Here is an 18,708-nt window from a genome sequence, read left to right as displayed (position 1 = left end):
TCACTGAGGAAGTGCATCAGATTTAACTCAGTAGATTTGATTTCCATAGTCTTCTCATCGGAAATGGTTTCTGGTTCCTGTTTGACTTTTAAATTCTGTGATGGGCCGGTTGCACCAACCGTATGTCTTTGACCCGACTCTCTTCAGTACACGTCAGGACTCTCCTTACGTGGCATAACACAAGGCCAAACTCCATACCAGTCCTTGAGGGCTTTTAGATGTGCATCTGCTGCAACACACCTGAATCAAACAATCAGGTCATTAGCAGGACTCTGGAGAGCCTGTCTACATAGAGAAGAAGAGGTGTGAAGCCGTTTGAGTCAGAAATGTCAGACAAGTGGTGTATCTGAAAAATGCAAGTCTGGAGCTACTTCCTCAGTGATCAGTCGTTTGACAAAACGTGGAGAGAGCAAAATGAAGTGTTAATACCATCTTGACGGGTTTTGTGAAATGGATGAGTGGACTGTGACGCCCCCTAGGTCATGCCACACTGGGCTGACAACCCTAACTTCCTCATGTAATGCATGTTTTTCCTCGTTTCTGTTAACAGTTTTCATTAGATCAGCGGAAGAGCCCCTTTTCCTATAAAGTGGGTTCAGTTTGAAGGTCTCCTCTCTTTTTTTAGAGAGGGCTGCTGTGACAGCAGTTAATTGGCCCGGCGGAGCCGAGGAGGGGAAACTGGAAGACTGAAACCAGGGAGGTGTCGCCAAAGGTGGAGGGGAAACTCAAGCGGGTCCGTGAGTCGAATCGCCCGTAATCCCACGTGTAAATGTGACAAAAAGAGTAAAGTGGGCTGCGGGGCAACGAGGAGAGGAGAGCGCTCTGCTGCGCTCTGGGGACCATCCCGTCTGAAACAAGGATATTCCCTGCCTCAGGACACACCCTTTGCGCCTCTCTCTCTCTCTCTCTCTCTCTCTCATTGTTTCCCACACTGACTCTGCCCCTTCCAGGCTTCGGATCGGGTTCACAAACCAAACGGCCATGCAGCCGCTTGCATGAGAAGTCTGCAAAGAAAGAGAGAGAGAGAGAGAGAGGAGCAATTCCGCTGCAGAGATGCAACTTTTATTCGCTTCGCGCTCTGGATGATGAACGTTTCTTCCTGAAGAATCGGCGTCTTTTTGTTATTTCTGCCCGGCGGAACAAGCCCGGAAAACAGACGGCGGAGATGAAGAGAGAGTGTCATCTAATTGGGATGAGAGTTCAAGTCAAGTGAGCAGGCAGATTGGACCCTCAAATCCTCTTAGCGCAGGTGGCGGCAGGAAAAGGAGAGTGTTCCCTTGAACTATGTGGATTTATGCGCTGACATCTAGACAGGAGGCGCAAATGCGGGCTGGTGGGCTCGCTGGGGCGCAGTAGCTGGGATAAAGGGGGGAGGAGGGAGAGAGGGGGTCACGGCGGGTTCCAGTTCTCTCGACGCCATGAAGTTGCCTTGTGGGAGTTTGAGGGTTTGAGTCTGAGGAAGAGGAGACCTGCGCGCAGAGAAGACGCAGGAGGAGGAGGGGAAAGAGAGAGAGAGGGAGAGGAGTGCCACCACCAGCGTCGGAGCGCACAGCGTACTGTTCCAGTTCTCTCCAGTTCCCTGGACGCGGGGATGGAGAGCACCAGAGCGCACGGGAGAACTCCGATGGGTCCTGGAAGCGGAGGCGTAAAGCTCCGGAGGGCGCGCCTCCACCTGCAGCCGGCCGTGATTCTTCTCGCCGTCCTGACGCTGCAGCCGCGGGTAAGCAAACGATTAAAGTGCTATTTCGGGCGGCGTGAACCTCAAAGCCCCGAGGCTGACTTGCCAAATGCAGTTCGGTGCGTGGTTTCTTTTTTTTTTTCTTCTTTTAGAGAACACCTGAGTGGAAATAGCCACCAGTAAAGTCCACGCGCCAGCTCGGCTTTGTGCTGCCCTCTTTCTGCTCCCATGGCGATGCGCCCACCTGTTGTCTCAGCCCGCTGCCGAGCCTGCTGTCAGCAGAGGCTGATTGTAGTTATCAGAAATAATAATAATAATAATAATAATAATAATAATAATAATAATAATAAACACAAATCGTTCATCTATCAGGGTGCAAAAAAGATGTTTTTTTTCCCCAGGTTTTTTGCATTTATCACTGTTTTACCAGAGAGTATGTATAATCAGGCCTAAAGAAAGAAAAAAATAATAATAATTGGATGGTTTATGTTCCAAATAAACAGCTTCTTCTCTCGGAGGTAATTTGATGAATCCTTTCTGAGTAACGGAGCGGAGATAACACCTTAATTATAGCCACCACACCCCCTCCGGTGACCACCTCACCGCGCCATAAAGGAGCTTTTCGCTCCCACACGAATCGGACAAATCGCAGATCCTGATCCTCCTTCGCGCCACACAGCCGCATGTGCGTTACTCCACTGACACGACAGCTGTGCGTAATAGTGACGGCGGGAGAGGAAAAATAATGAATCGTTCCCAACCGCAAACCTGCAAAGACTTGACCCCGTAAGCTGACCGGTCGGGTGAGGTAATGGTTGCTCAGAGGCAAGTAAAAACCTCTGGAGGAGTCGGAGAGACCCGCAGCTCAGGCGGGACAGTCTGTTGGCGGTGTGTTCTTTAAAAGGATCGGCACAAACAATGTTTGCGGTTTGCCACAAGCCGCAGGAGACACAGGGAACGAGTTGGTGAAAGCAAAAGCTCAGCTTTTTGGCCACAGCAGCTTCACAGTGAAGCACGGTGGTGGCAGCGTCATGCTGAGGGCGTTGCTTCTTCTTAGCAGGGATGTGGAAGCTGGTCGGCGTCGGCGGGAAAGTAGCAGCTAACAATTATTTTAGTGATTGGTTATTCAATTGATTACCCTGATGATGAATCGATTAGTTTGATGTCAAAATTGACTCATTCTGCAGATTTTTCGTGTAGCTACACGCAATATTAGGAATATATTAAAAATATCCAAATAGACGAATAATTCGGTTCCTTTTTTAAAGAAGAAAATGCAATAACGTGACATTCCTGTAGTGTTCACTTGAGCATCTGCAGCTAAAAATACTTTAAATGGTGTAAAAGTCTTGACTTAGCATCAATGCAGCGTTGGGATGATCTGTTGATTTTTTTTTTTTGATTAATTGATTAATATTTGCATAATGAAAGGTGCTTAATGAGAGATTTTCTTTTTGAAATTTGAACCAGGTGAAGCTAAAACCATCCCACTCAAAGAGTTTTAGGTTTAACATAGTTACAAGAAAGAAAATATATATATATTTTTTTTACTCTAGATGCAAAATGTTCATATTTTGAACAGTTTTTGGCTTAATTGCTGCTCTCAATATGCTGTTCTGTCAGCAAATGGCCATTTTTTGAGTCCAAATACTCCAGTTAGCGATTAATCGACGACTAAACTGGTTGGCGATTATCTCAGTAATCGATTCATTGCGATTCATCCGATTAATCGTTTCAGTCGTAAATCAAAGCGTATTTGTGTCGGGACGCCCTAGTCAAAGTCCAGACGTGAATCTAATCAAGTCTGTGGTAGGAGATGAAGCTGTGCATCCCCCTGATCTGACTCAGAGTGGCTGAATACAAATGCGTCGCACACTTTTCAGATTCGTTTTACTCATCCGTGTCTTAATACGAGTTCGCTGAAATCTGCGGCGTTGACGTGACACATTGTGACAAAGTTCATAATGTGTGTAAACACCTTAGCAATCACACCGTGTGTGCAGATCTGTTTTGGTGTTTTCTCGGCTTTTTCTTGACATTCTTCAGGAATTGAGTCGCATAAAAAAAACCCAAGTCTTATGCTACTTTTTTCCCCTGTGAGAGAGAAAGGGGGGGAAAAGAAATGATTATCCTTGCACCTTTTGCGCCGCGCTGCTGACAGGACGGCTGTGATGTGTGACAGGACCCACCAGGCAGAGAGGTGGTCCCCGGTGTGTGTGTGTGAGCACATTTTTTCCTTTGCTCTGAGCGCTGAGCTCACAAACAGCGTCTGTGCTCCTGGGTGTGTGTGTGTGTGTGTGAGTGTGTGTGTGTGGAGCACAGGGCCACAGGCCAATCAACTCCGGGGCGTGTGAATGTTGAACATGGGGCAGCTCTGCACCTCTGCAGCCCCCTTCACAGCTGAGCAACAACACACTTCTTCTTCTTGTTCTTCTTCTTCTTCTTCTTGCTCCTGACCGCACTGCAGAGTCAGGACCCTCTGCAACTGTTTTCGCCTCTTCATTGTAACGCAGGGGAGAGAGAGAAGTATCAGAACCTGCGATTCATCAGACAAAGCCGTCCTTCCAGTCTTATCTTCTCTGCAATATGTTTTTTTTTAATAGAGCATACGATCCAGCATGCTGTGCAATTATGGTTCGCAGAAAATGTCTGGAGAGGAGATCAAAGCTCCACTCGTTGCACATCTTTGAAGTTCATTTGTAGTAAATTTGCTCAAACAGACAGAGAGAAATGAATGAGAATCACGTTTTTTCATTCTCTTTTCACATAATATAATTATTGGACGCTTCTTCTTTTGAATTGAAGTGGGGGAGGGGGTGGGGTTATTCTTCTGCAGACAACACACTCTTAAGCTAAACAAGAAAAAATGATTTTCAGTTTCAGGATCATGTCAAAGAAAGAAAAGGAGCAAATCTGCAGATTTCACAGGCCGCCTTCTAGTCTGTGTGCCTCTTTTTTTGAGGGTCGATGGAAGATAAATTGCACCTCAGGAACCTGTAGATAAACATTCAAACAGAAGTTTGTTACGCAGAAACTGAAGACAGAAACAAAGGCACCTTCTGAAAACACTGACATTTTATTAATGAGCCGATTTCAAGGCAAAAATCCCAACGTGCTTCACTGAAAGCAAACAACTAAACTAACATTTACCGAAAACAGGTTTAAAATATGACAAGTTGTCTACAATCGTGAAGCTTTTCTCCTCTTCTTCAGCTCAGCTGTAAGCCAGCGGCAGGTCCTGATCACACAGTCGTTGTATGTGAAGCTCCATAAATCAGAAATCGGACGTGGCGGAGGACTTTGGAGCTGCTTCGCAGTGCGTGCCACTTAAATAAGCAGAACTGTAACGTGTGAAAACTTGGAGAACTTTCGTCAGAAGCTTTTCCGAAGCGTTCTGAGCAACCTGCGGGCGATCCGCGGAGGTCTTGTTAAGACAAGCGAAAACAATGAGCCATCCAGGAATCCAAGCATGAATCTACCTTTAAAGCCTCAAGATGGACACAGAGCAATTTAAGTTTCTTATGCTCCCAGCAACTCTGGGGCGGATGCAGAGAGCTGCAGCTCAGCTGGACAAATCTGCACATGTTTCACTGATGTGACGTCCACAAAACCATCTGACTGTTGATTATTTGAGGGGAGATCAACGCTGAGCTTTTAATCCCATTTGCTAAATGCTGTGAAAACCAACACCCTGAGCAAGTAAGCATGGTGGAGGCGTCGTCATGCTGTGGGGATTCGCAGTAAAAGCAGGGGAGCTGATCAGCATTAACTTTCCAGAGAGACGACGACTCTAAACCCACGACCAGAGCCGATCAAACCGCATTCATGTGTCTGAATGGCCTAGTCAAAGTCCAGACTGATTTACACCTGTGGAAAGACTTGAAACTTGGTGTTCAAATACGCTCTTCGTCTAATCTGACTGAACTTGAGCGATTTGACAAAGAAGAACTTCAAAAACACAAAACCTCACTAAGTCCTCTAGTCTATTTATTTTACTGCAAACATCTTAGTACACTTAAAACAAGACAAAACTGACTGAAAAGTTTCCTTTCAGCAAATGTAGAAGCTTACTTTAAGTCAACAACTCCTTAATATTGATGAAAAAGTTCAATTTTATAAGTTACATAATCTGCTAGTGGAACCACAACTTTCTCATCAATATTATTGACTAGACAAGCTCATACATCTTGCTGAAAAGTTACTCATAACTTTAATTTTTTTTATTTTTATCTTACTTCAGGTGTACTGGTGTGTTTACACTAGAAACTGGAGCACAAACACTTTGTGCGATTAAGCTCTTTCACATTTCTCCTCTGCGCCCTGCCTGCTTTCAGGCCTCCTCTTCCTTTAACGGTCGGTTCCATTACTGAGCCATAAATATCCGTCTTTTCAATGGCGGGGGGACCTTTCTGTGTGCGCCTCTAAGTGCCGGGGGTCTCCTGCCGAGCGGGCCGGGGGGCCCCCCCGTCTCAGACCCCTCTGTCTCGCTGTCTCGGCCCCGACTGAGCGCTGAAACGCTGGTATGCGGGGAATGGCTCCGGCAGCGAGCGGAGGAGAGGAAGAAAGGAGGATGTGGAGTGATGAGCGCCACTGTATCTCCGCAGGCCTTTTGATGTAGCCAAGTCCACCCACCCTCCTCCACTTCTCTCTTCAGGCCCCGGACCCCCTCGCCCCCACCCACCCAGGGACCCCGGGTGCAGCGGGGGGACACTCGCTCTTTAACAATGGGCCGATTTTTGGCTCGGCTTGGGACCGCGTCGCATACGATCGGGTTCACAGCCGCTCTTTGGGTTCACAGCTCCGATTATCGGAGCTGCGTAGCCGCGATGTCTGTGGATCAGCAAGGGCTTTACTGGCAAACTCAGATTATGGCGGGTTTATTTTTGCAAAAAAAAGAAAAAAAAAGAAAGAGGCACACACTTTCCCCCTTCTTGCCACGCACACATACCTGACCCTTCTGCTCCGGGAATCTCAGGGGGTCTTATTAACTCCGGCATATGTGTGTGTGTGTGTGTGTGTGTGTGTGAGCGAATCGTCTGCTCGTCTACAAATAAGGAGCCAACCCCGAGAATGAAATGAGCCGACGGACACAAAGCAGAGCGGCCGATTGTCGCCGCCGGGAGAGAAATGACAGGAACATCACAGCTTCGCATTGAGAAAGAAGTGAGGAGGAGGAAGAGTAGGAGGAGGAGAATCCAGAGTTTCCCCCTGGGGATGAGGACATGAGGGAAGAATAAGAAGGGAGTGGCGGCCGCACATAGCAAAGAAAGAGAAGGGGACGAGGCAAACAAAAGGAAGTGGGGAGATAAACAGTTGGAGGATTATATGGCAGGAGTGTTTGGTGTGTCTGTTCATAATTTAGATGGAAAAGTTTGTTTTTTCCCCTCCAGAGGTCAGACAGAGTTGTGGGAATCAGAGTTATGTCTCTCTGTCTCTCTCTCTCTTTTCTTCTTTTTTTCTTTTTCCTGATTCACTTGTCTCTCTCTCTCTCTCTCTCTCTGGCTGGAAGAGAGAGCATCCAGCAATGAATTATACATGCCCTCCAAAAACTTTTTATTTTGCCAATAAAATCCTGAAAAAGTGCACAGAGTGCGACGCCTTCAGAGGAAAACCTGCTACTTAAATGTAGCTCACCTGAGGGGATGAATTTTTGGTTGAGTTTCCTGTGCAGATATCTTAGAAAACTGACTTAGAAGTAACTTTCAGCAAGACATAGGAGCTTGATTCAAGTCGATAATTCCTTTGTGTTTATGAAAAAGTACAATAGTGTTGTCTTATTTCAAGTGTATTTAAACTAGACAAAAATACTTTGTCTTTTTTTTTTTTTTTTTTTTGTTTTTTAGGCCTCAGGTGCTTGTGTAAAATATCCAAAGCTCCTACTTGTTGAGGGAAACCATCACTTCTCTTTACTCTGAACACATCATCTGCAGTTTGAGACACGGTGGTGGCAGCAGGATGCTGTGGGGAAGATAAATAGATCTAAATCTGGGCTGATGCCGGTAGAAAACCGTTTTGGGAGGCTGGAAAAGAAAAGACCAGAGACCCAGAGAGGATCCCCTTCCATCAGAACGATGATCCCAAACACACGGCCTAGTCAAAGTCCAAACTTACATCTACTTGAAAATCTGTCAGGAATCAGTCTTCTCCGATTCCCTCGATTAACCTGATGGAGGCTCAGAAGAGTGGAGACAAATTTAAATCTGTAGACATACAAAACTGGAGCTGCAGTAAAAACCAGTGATCATTTTCCTTCCTCTTCCCAGTGGGACACAAACCCGACTAAGACACGCTGACAATTGTAGCTGCGTCGTCACAAAACGTGGAAAAGTTCAAGGGGCATGAAAACATCTGCAAGGTGGTGGATGTGTTTGAAAACAGCAGCATATGCGTGAATATGACAACACAGAGGTTCGCTCTCTTCTCTAATGGTGTAAACCTTCTGCGGGATGCAGAAGCTCAGCGGGAGCTGAAGCACCAGCGGCTCTCATTGTGATTAGAGAGCGTACTGCTGCAGAGGTCCTCCGCGGGGGGTCCTGCTTTTGTTGAACAAATCAAACTAACCCAGAAAACGCTCCACTGTTCAGTCAGCCCGCGTCAGATTTAGCCGGGAAGGAAGCTTAAAGTTGACTCGGAGCTCTGAGGAACAACTTTCTTTCTGAGAGTTTCCATGTTTTCGCGCCTCCTTATCGCTCTATTACTTTCTGCCCTCTCTCTCCCGGTCCAGGCTGTGCGCGCCGCCGGGATGTTCGAGCTCCAGATCCGTCACTTCCACAACCCGCAGGGCCTCCTGCAGGACGGAGACTGTTGCGACCTGCAGGCCGGCGGCGCCGGCGGCCAGCGCTGCTCTGCCCGGGACCAGTGCGACACCTTCTTCCACGCCTGCCTCAAGGAGTACCAGGCCCGGGTGGTCCCCACGGGGACATGCACCTTCGGGTCCGGCACCACGGGCGTCCTGGGCGGAAACTCCCTGTCGCACCGGCACCGAGGACACGAACCCGGAGGAGGTGGAGGAGGAGGAGGAGATGATGGGACTAACGGACACATCTCCATTCACTTCAAATATGCCTGGCCAGTAAGTACTACTGGGATGGAGGATGGGGTGGGGGATGTGCTTGTTACCAGTATGGTTACCAAGGGAACAGGCTAAGCTTCAAGTATAATACAATCCTCTCGAACCAAGGCTAGATTGGAGTGATGATAACCCCTCGCTGTCAGAGTTCACATGATGTTGCTTTTCTATTACTGGGAGCCATTACAGCAGCTTTCACCACACAGCTCCCCGATTTCAGCTAAATGTCTCTTTATGAGAAGAGATGCCTTCTCTTCGGAAACGCAAAGCAAAAATCCATTTTTTTTTTATTACTCGGGAGAAAAAAATCTTAATTTCAACACAAACACTGGCTTTTATTAGGCCTCCCTTTTTTTCTCTCTCTCTCCTGACCTTGAGCGTGCAGTGAGGAGTCCAAACACTTTACCGTCGCTGTTTTGTGACAGGAAACAATCATGGCTGTTTATCCATGCTTGGATTTATTTATTTATTTATTTATTTATTTTGAAGTGAGTATATTTGCCACGTCTAGATGAGCGCCTTCCACATCAGCTTCAGTTCATTCTGGGAAACCCTCAGCTGTCATCTGCTGAGAGCCTCTTGGGGTGATAATGGCTGCTGCTTTCTGGGATCATCAGTGCGTTTAAAACATAAAATCTAACTAAATAAACCTCTCGATCTGCATGCCTGCATGCGGGATACTTAAAAATAGATGCCAATTAAAGACTAAATTGTCATCAAATGGTTTGATGAGCTGGGCTCAACATTTTCTCCTTTTTTCCCCCCCCATCTCTTCCCAATGACACTTTAAGAAGGAAAGCAGGAATATTTTGATGCCAGATTTGTTTGTTTGAAGGCAGCAGATTTGATCTGCCATCAAACTAGAGAGTTTGTCCTCCAATGCTGATTTGAGTCATTTCAGATGAAACATTTGAGTCATCAAGTTAATTTAGGCTCATAATTATTAATACCTCTAGCAGATTTAGGTTTAAAAAAATAATCTTTTCATTTTACCAACATGTATCGTCTGACTGGAGGTAATATTAATCCTTTGGAGTTGGTGACTAATCAGAGCCATGGAGGCTCCAGATGTTAATTAGCTGTACTCACCAACTAAACAATAATTCATATGTCAGCTTCCCAAGCTGCATTTTCTTCTCCAAACATTTTAAATAATAATAAATAATAAAATATCTTCCAGAAAAATCCACAAATAGGTGAATCTTGAACCTTGAAGTCTGCTGAAGTGCTATATAGCATTAGCGTGTTTACTCTGTTTTGATACGACTTGTTGATATGTAGTGGTAGCATATCTCAGTGGGGTTCCAGCTGCTCAACACAAAGGTACATTTTTATTTTGTGTGAATTAAATATTGTCTGTGCAGCTTTTCCTGTTAGAAGCAATTTTATCAGACGGTCTCCTGTGACAACAACGAAACAAAAAAACTTTGATTGTTTGGGAAAAACCCAGATTGATCAAACAAAAGTTGCACAAGTTGCACAAGGTGCCTGTAACATGAAACATAAAATCGATCAACAGCGGATATTTGTTTATGATTATCAGATATAGATTAGCAATATCGATAATCCACAGTCGCTCTGTGTATTTAGTTTCATTTATGAAGGTTATTTGTAGCACCTAGAGGGATGCATGTTGGGGTCGGTTTGTTTGCCAATTTGTTCAGTCCTGTTTTTCCATCCACTGGTTTCCTCGGTTTTTCTCTCTTTCTTCCGTCCATCCAAATGTTTTCACTTTTGCTCTTTCGGGAGCTTTTTGAACTTCCTGCTCCTGGCTGCCAGACTCGACATCCGTGAATGAAAGAGTAATTTAATGACAAAACAGAACACCAGAGTGGCCAAAAGGTTTATTGATTATTGAGCTCGGCTTTTTCATTCCCCTCTCCAGCCATCTTTTTTTTCTTTTTTTCCTTTATTTCCCTCCACATGTTTTCATTATTAACATTTAAAAAAACCCCAACAAGCACAGCTTGGGTGAATTAAAGACACAGAAGCTGCTTCCTTTTCAGACTCCATTAGCAGCTAATGCTCGTTTAAAGCTCAAGAGAATCCCTCTAAAATGACTTGGCAGATCCATAATTTTCTGCGGGACTTTATGGATTTTATTTTAGTTTTTGGCTAAAAGGATTCCTCCTCTTCCTCCTTCTCCTCCTCCTCTCTTCTCCTTGTGATTGTTTCCTAGTTTGCTCCCTACATGGCGGGTTCGGTTTTTATCTCGACGCTTTCCACAGTTTAAGCTCTATAATCGTGGCATGTTGTAAAAATGTGTGTGATGTGGGGAAACATGTTTCCTTCACTCCTCCAGCGTGTCGGAGTCTCCGCACTAAAAAACTGTTTGATTTACCTGATGAGGATAAAGCTCCCTGTCCCTTTAATACACCTGCACACACGAACGCTACACAGGACCAGCTTAGGTTTCTTCCCTGTGATCGGTATCGGCCCGTTTACCTGTGAGACTCGCTGTCCCAGAGCCAATTATCTTCCCTTATCTGTGTGCCATTTGCATCTGGGCGTGCTGGATGCACGCTGCGTGAGCGCCGAGCTTCGTCCCCCTAGTCCCGCTCTCCGGGGAGGTGTGTGATTGGCAGGTGCGAGTGTGAGAAAGTTTCTCCGTGAGAAAGCCTACCTGGATCGGTTTCAGGGCCGCGCCGTGGGGCGGGCCGGATCGGGGCGCTCCGTGGCAGCCTCAGCTGAAAGGACGGCTTTATCCGGCCATCTCTATGAGCCGGGGGGGGGGGGGGGATCCCCCTGCCCCAGGTGAGGGGATCAACAGGTGAGCCGAGTCATTATGAGGTAAGGTGAGCTCTCTCTCTGTCCTCCTGCCCTCCCTCCTCTAATCTCTCCAGGGAAATATGTGCATTTGCTTATGAATGTGGGCATGATTGTAATTCGTTGTATTTGCTTTGTGCCTGATGCGATCAAGGCCAGGTGTCATCCCCTTTAAGCTGCTCTCAGTCCGTGTTAGGACTTTTTTCCTTATAAATCTAAATCCTATACTTTTTTTTTTGGTCTGGTTTTGAACGTTAAAAAAAAAAAAAAAATCAAGTTTTGTTTTTGTCGCCTCCTGGAAAATCTGTGATCCTGAGCAGCACGACTTGTTCTCGGCCCCCAGAGGAACAGACAATCAACAGTCTGGGTTTTCTTTTTTTCTTTTTTCTTTTTTTCAGCTGAGATTTGACAAGTTCAAAGACTTCATAGCATAAGTCATTTCTTGAAGCTCTGTCTCTGTAGGTATTAGCTCTGCTTTAAACAATGAGAGGAGCAAAGCAAGCTGACATGAAAGCACTTAATTAGCTTCTGTCGAGCAGAAACAAATAAACACTGAGTGGAAGGAGGCAGGCTGGCAGAGGACATCGCCTGTTTTTACCTTTATGAGGGATTCGCTTTATTTATCTCACTGTCTGCTGCTGGAATATTTAGGGTTTAGAGTTATGAAACAGCCTGATTATCCTGCTTTCCTGTAGGATTTTAAAGTGTTTTTGATCATTTTTTCGTCCCTAATACTAATTAAAGTCATTGAAGAATAAAGGAATTTCTCTTAAATACTTCAGTGAAATCATTAAGGTCAATTGGACATTCTTTGAAGTAAAAAAGTGTTTGCATCTTTTCAGATTTCTTCTGTTTTTTTTTTTGTTTGTTTTGTTTTGTTTTGTTTTTGTCACAAATGTTTCAGGTAATCCAAAATAGAACAAAAAGATAACCCAAGAAGAGACAAATATATATATATATTTTTTTAAATTATGGTTTTATTGATGAAGAGGAAAAGACAGTTTAAGGTCGTTTCTCGCCTCAAGTTAAGCCCAGACTTTGGCTAGGCCACTCCAAAAAAGGGAAACTTACTGGGCTGATTTATGTTATTGTCCTGCTGAAAATATGGAGCTTGAGGACAGTTTCTGTCAGGACTGATTTTACAAGTCAGAAAAGGTTTTGTAGAGACTTGAATTTGTTTAGATCAGGGAATGACGTGTTGGTTTCTAGATGTTCTTACTTGAGCCACAAGAACATCCTTTTCTGTCGGTTCTGTTTTCTCCACAAAATTCAGTGAAACTGAACTGAAACATGTTGGATGGCAAATTATCAACGAGTCATATCAAAACAGGGAGGATACATCCGAAAAGTTAGCTTAGCGCTAAAGGATACCGCTTGCTAGGTACGACAAAAACAGGGACAAAATGTGAGTTTACTGAAGAGTAGCTGTGAGTGTTGGACATGGAAACCTTTAGCAACAAGCGATAAATATATATTTATAGTAGCTTCATTGAGTCAACAAAAATAATTTACATAAGCGATGGAGCAGTGCGAGCTGTGAACGAGGAAATGGGGAACGCTTATTAAATACTGATCATTTATAGATATTGTAGAGCTTGATTATTAATTCTTTATAATGCCTTTTAAACCCATTCTTTGGACTCTGGCTGCTTCTCATTTATTCATTTTCATCATGAATAAAGGTGTGTGTCAAGAATTGCGGGTTGAAGTGGTGAGGAGAGACGCTGAGAACCCAGGTAGGGTGAAGATAAAGAATTTAATGGTGAAAATAAAGCTCAGCAGTCCATACAGGCAGCACGGCAGAAACTAGCACACAGCTAAGTACCGGTAGCAACTGAATCACAGGACTAGACACGAGAGCTGACACTACCAGGACTAAACAGTTCTACTGGAGCGCAAGTAACACAAAAACTGAGACGTTAGACAAACCAGGACTTTACAGTTCTACTGGCGAACTACGACAACAAACGACGATAGACAAGGACCCGACCAGGAACACAGACAACAGGTGGGTTTAAATACACACGGGGTAATTAAGGGAACGAGACACACCTGGGGAGCAATCAACGGGGAGGACAGGACAGAGACTCACAGGAACACAGAGAAACTCAAAAATAAACACACAGAAACACGGAACCTAACAGTGTGTGTGTTGACACAAAGCAAACATTGCAGCAAAGCACCAAATCCAAGCTGCAGTAACGTAAAACCAAACTCAAGGAAATACCTGCTAGTTTTAGTACATTAAAAATGACTCAACTCGGATGATTTTTGCTTCTAAAAGAAACGCATGAGATGAGAAAATGGACCGTGCGCTGCACATGCAATCTCCTTCTTCTCAAAGCGACATGCAAACTGCTTCCATCATGCAAATGCGTTGCAGTAAACCGCCCCGGCTTCTCGCCGAGTCACAGAGTTTGTTCCTGGATGTGGAAGCGTGAGAGAACAGAAAGCTTCCCCGAGCGTTTGAATGCCGTCATTCAACCTCAGAAAATTATCAGTGAAGTTCAATTTCATGTTAGGAAAAGGAATCCAGGCTGATAACAGCGATCGTGTTCACATTTCTAAGTTTTTCCTCACCGCGTCCTTAAGTATCGTAAACATGAAAGGAAAAAAAAATAAAAGTTTTTGCATCAAATAATCTAGTTTGCATCTTTGATATTAATCTGAAACACCTGGTGTTTGAGAAATATGATTTACTGTCAGAAGCTGTTACACAGTGTAATCAATATTTTTGCGACAATTATAAGTGACATATGTGTGTGTGTGTGTGTGTGTGTGTGTGTGTGTGTGTGTGTGTGTGTGTGTGTGTGCTGAAAACATGGGAAGAAGGTCAAGCACTAAAAGCAGGGACCGTCCCCTCAGTCATGGAGCTTTTAACAGGAAGTAATTACATTTAAGTGCTCACATACGGCCCAAAAATATTCATCTGTCACAGCAGCCTTATGGATATTACAGTAATTAAAGTTATTATTGCAACGCCTTTGCAGACAGCAGAGAGACTTAAATCAGAGTTGAAGCTTTTTTTTCTTTGAGGAAAAAATGGGTTTTATTTATCTCTAGTAGCTAAATGTTTGGAGGCTGTTTTAAGCCTCACAATTTTTCTTCTCAGTTTGAAAACATCCGTATCAAGATAACATATTGTGCAAAAAAAAAAAAAAAAAATGTCTGGATACCTTCTGTGCCCCCCCAAAAATACAACAGAAGAACATTTCTTCTCATTTTTAACATTTTCTGCACAGATGTGAGGATTAGAGGTGACTGTGTCTGAGCAAAAATGATGGAAATGAGGAAAAAATGTCTAAAGCTTGTCCAGGTTGTCCGATGCCGGCTGTAAAAGTTTTCCTCATGGGAAGGCATCGCTTCTTAACCTTAGCCTCAGTCAACCTCTGGACGTCCAAACTTCAGATGAGCTGGAAATGAAATTAAAAAAGCCCTTTAAGTTCTTTTTTTATGGTTCAGAGGAAAGAAAAACAGAAACCGTGAAGATACGACTGATTGATAAATACTGAGAGAACGCCACAGTTTATGGTTTGTATCTGGTTTATTTCTCCGTTGGATCTGGACTGCGTCTCTCGCTACGAACTAAAAATACTTATGAAACCTTTCACTTTATCTGTGAACACCAAACAGTGAACTTTCGCCTCCTATAAAAACATTGCTAGCATCTTGTCCCGTTTCATTCTCATCAACTTCACGTCGTTTCACTAAAAGGTGTAATCTGTGACCATTTTGCAGTAATTTATTGTAGTAATTATTGAACTTACTGTCTGTCTATATTTAACAATTATTCAAAGTTATGGTGATCTTTTTATTTTCTGAATGTAAAATGAGACGCTTCAGCTCACCTATCATTACTTCCTCCTCCAAACTTCTGGACTCGTAATAGTCGATCCCCTCCTCTGCAGTCGCTGCGTTTACTGTACGGTTGTAGATCAGGCTGCAACTAATGATTATTTTAATATTTGATTAACCAGTCAATTATTATTATTATTTTTTTGATTGATCCATAAATCAGTCAGCTGGCACTGACCAAGTGAACGACTGCGACCTCAACATGAATCAATAATGAAATTATTTGCCAAAACTTTTATTAATCGATTTTTATTGATTTCATTCGTTCGTTGCTGCAGGTCTGGTTGTAAACCAAACAAATCCCCAAACACCTCCATGTACCCGGCAGTTTTATCTGCAGCTCTATGTGTGTGCTGGTGTAACTCGGTGTTGGTAGCAGACCGTCGCCTCCTGTAGAGGTCAAAGGAGATAAATGCAGTGGAGGGAATCCAGGTTTCAAAAGGTTTTCTGTATTGCCTACCAATTGGCCAGCTGGACATTTCTACAAATGACCATCTGGCCATTATATAATTTGGTTATGAAAGTAAACAATAAAAAAAAAAGCCTTTGAATGGATTGTAGCAGCAGAATATTAAACATCAGTGGGTTTCTGTCTCGGTCTTACAGTTCTAATAACACAGTTATTTCAGCTCTAACCCGTTACGCGTCCCCCCCTCCTCTCTATGAGCTGCAGCGTTCTTCATATCCAAATTGGACTGTAAATGTATCTGCCGGACATTTCGATCTCGGTGCGGGACGAGACTTTCATCGGACAGAATAAAAAGTGAACGTGAGAAATTTCAAAAATGAAAGCACCCCGGCAGTCGAGTTCCTTAATTATGCTTAGAGTAGTAAAATGAATGCACTTTAGTCTCCGGGTTTTGAACAGAGGGCGGCCTCATTCGTTCGTTCTCATAGCATGTGATGGAGACACACAGCCATTGTTGCAACCTGCACATTCCTGCTGTGTGGGAGCCGAGCAGAGGGAAACCGCTGAAGAGAAACGAACGTAGACGAGCATAGTCGGAGCTTTCTTTCCCCTCCGGAGTTTCTCTTTCACTCTTCCTCTGTGTGTCGCTTGTGTTTTCCTCTCTTTTGTCCCCCCTCACCCCCCCCTCTAATTGACTCTCCTGTGCAGCCTTGCATACCTGCATGTATGCTGATACCGCTGTCTGAACATACACATCTGCAGACTCACTTTTCTCTTCACAATCCTTTTAATTTGCCTCCCACAGACACACCCAAATGCACCGAATGCATCCGGATCCACTCACACACACACACACACACACACACACACACACACACACACACACACACACACACACACACACACACACACACACACACACACACACACACACACACACACACACACACACACACACACAAAAGGTTAATTTCCAGCAGGATTTGAAGTGGGTGTTTTTTAGAGATAGGGTAAACGTCTCTGGGGGAGGCGCGCATTAATGATTTCATTTGTGTGCAAATTGGATCGAGAGTCTTTAAAAAAAAGAAGAGAGAATAGAGAGGAGTTTGATTTACACGATCATTGTGAGATTAGCGAGTGTCTCCGTTTGTGTGCGGCTCGCAGGTGTATAAATGGACTCAAAGCTGTAATTACAAACAATAGTTTCCTTTCAGGGCCCGTCCTTCTGACGTCTTTCACCCCGTCACGTCTCTCCTCTCCTTTCTTTGCCCCCACACGCAGATTTAAACCGCTGTTTTTGTTTTGTGTGTCGCTGCCCTCCTGAGATCTTCAGCCGGATCGAGTCCCAGCGGACCTGCGTTTTTTCTCCCCTCTACCTCCCCTGTGGTCTCCTTTGTTGCCAAAGCTCAACAGGACCGACCGCAAACATTTTAAGCAGTCATTGTCAAATGTTTGACAATGACTCACTGCTGATTTTACCCCTGCAGCCTCGGGCTCGGGTCTGATGGACTCGGGTTCTTGCAGCGGGGAACGTTTTGGACGATGCTCAGCTTTAGTGATTCAATTTCAGCTGCTTTTTATGACAGCATATAAAAAAAAAACATGTAAGGCCTTGACTGCCGCCTGGTGTTCCAGGAAGAGGCTTACGTTTGGACACGGATCTCATGTTAACACGGGAGCAGGATGTGAGGCTCAAGGTCAGAGGTCAGGGTCAGAGGTGGAGGTTCGGTCTGCAGGTCTGACACTGAGGCCCAACTGTCAACAGTTGCAATGTGTAACTCTTATGAAAATATATATTTTTTCATATTTATTAAAACTGTCACCATGTTGTAACTGCACAACTGTCAATCATGCTCATGTATGGGCCGCTCACACCCTCCCCTTTTCTCTCTGCAACGCCACAGACTCTTCTCGTCAGCAGAGGTGGACATGAATGCTAAGGCTAGTTCATCAAAACCAACTTGACTTACAAAGTGCAACAGCTTACACACACACACACCTCGATGCAGATTAATCAGCAGTGTGAGGATGCACACACACGTTGTCGTCCTCCGACTATTTTCCAGATAATAATACGGCCGATGCCACTCAGCAGACTCTTAACGCGTGAAGCGCCCGTCGACTGGAAAAGGGTGATTTCCTGTGGAAGCGAGGGAGGCTGGGTTACGATGGAGGATGCGAGGGAGGAGGTCGAGCTGGGAATAACGTGTGAAAGTTGTCGCAAGCGGCGGAACGGAGGGGAAACGGCGAGCGGAGAGGAAGTGAGGGAAGAGACGGAGCAGAGGAGGAGGAGGAGAAGGCCTGCCGATGATCTCAGAGGAAAGGGCACAGGTGCTTCGGGTGGAAGTGCGCGTTTCATGGCGGCTTACTCACTCTGCTGAGAGAATCATAATCAGCAGGAGGTGGAGGAGGAGCAGTGGCTGATGGGCGGACAGGATAAGGATGAGACAGCCTGACATCGCACGGCATGTCAAGAGCCCTCTGTTGTTCCACGGCGTTTGAAGTGGCCGCGGCCAATTAACCTCACAGGAATGTGACTTTCAGACGGAGAGGGAGGCGGCCGGATGAGACAAAGAGAAGTTCGACTGAATTTCCTCTTTAAAGCGCAAAGTTTCTACTTTTCGCTGCGAACAGAAATCATGCACCTACATGTTTGTTTTGATGTGCTTTGGGTAAAGTTGAAATGTGGTTGTTTTTTTGTCAGTAGCCAAACGTGTAAAGATCCAAATATAGCCTGGTTCTTCGCTAAGGTATCTATCATGTAAAGAGATAAAACTGAACTTTTTAATGGCTGAAATAATCCTGTTCTTTAGAGTTAAATGTTTTCAGAAACAAGCAGAGAAATAGATCCGTCACGATCTAGTGGATTTTGCTGGACGATAAATTGTACCAGAAATATTGCTATAAAAGATAATATCGTTGTTTTGTGAC

The 18,708-nt window shown here is 44.7% G+C and overlaps 1 protein-coding gene across 1 annotated transcript in view; it reads left to right on the top strand.

The window, feature by feature from the left end:
• The first annotated feature begins 954 nt into the window (after nt 1–954).
• The window catches only part of LOC106939398 (protein jagged-1), a 61,008-nt gene continuing 43,254 nt past the window's right edge, over nt 955–18,708 (top strand). The window contains exons 1-2 of the mRNA XM_015021791.1: nt 955–1,720; nt 8,403–8,750. Coding sequence (XP_014877277.1) covers nt 1,592–1,720; nt 8,403–8,750 — 477 coding nt within the window. The 5' untranslated portion in view covers nt 955–1,591. The remainder of the gene's footprint in view (nt 1,721–8,402; nt 8,751–18,708) is intronic.

Source organism: Poecilia latipinna, unplaced genomic scaffold (assembly GCF_001443285.1).
Source record: "Poecilia latipinna isolate Pla-1442-1.1 unplaced genomic scaffold, P_latipinna-1.0 Scaffold85, whole genome shotgun sequence".
Lineage (NCBI taxonomy): Eukaryota > Metazoa > Chordata > Actinopteri > Cyprinodontiformes > Poeciliidae > Poecilia > Poecilia latipinna.
This window is presented reverse-complemented; position numbering and strand designations above follow the sequence as displayed.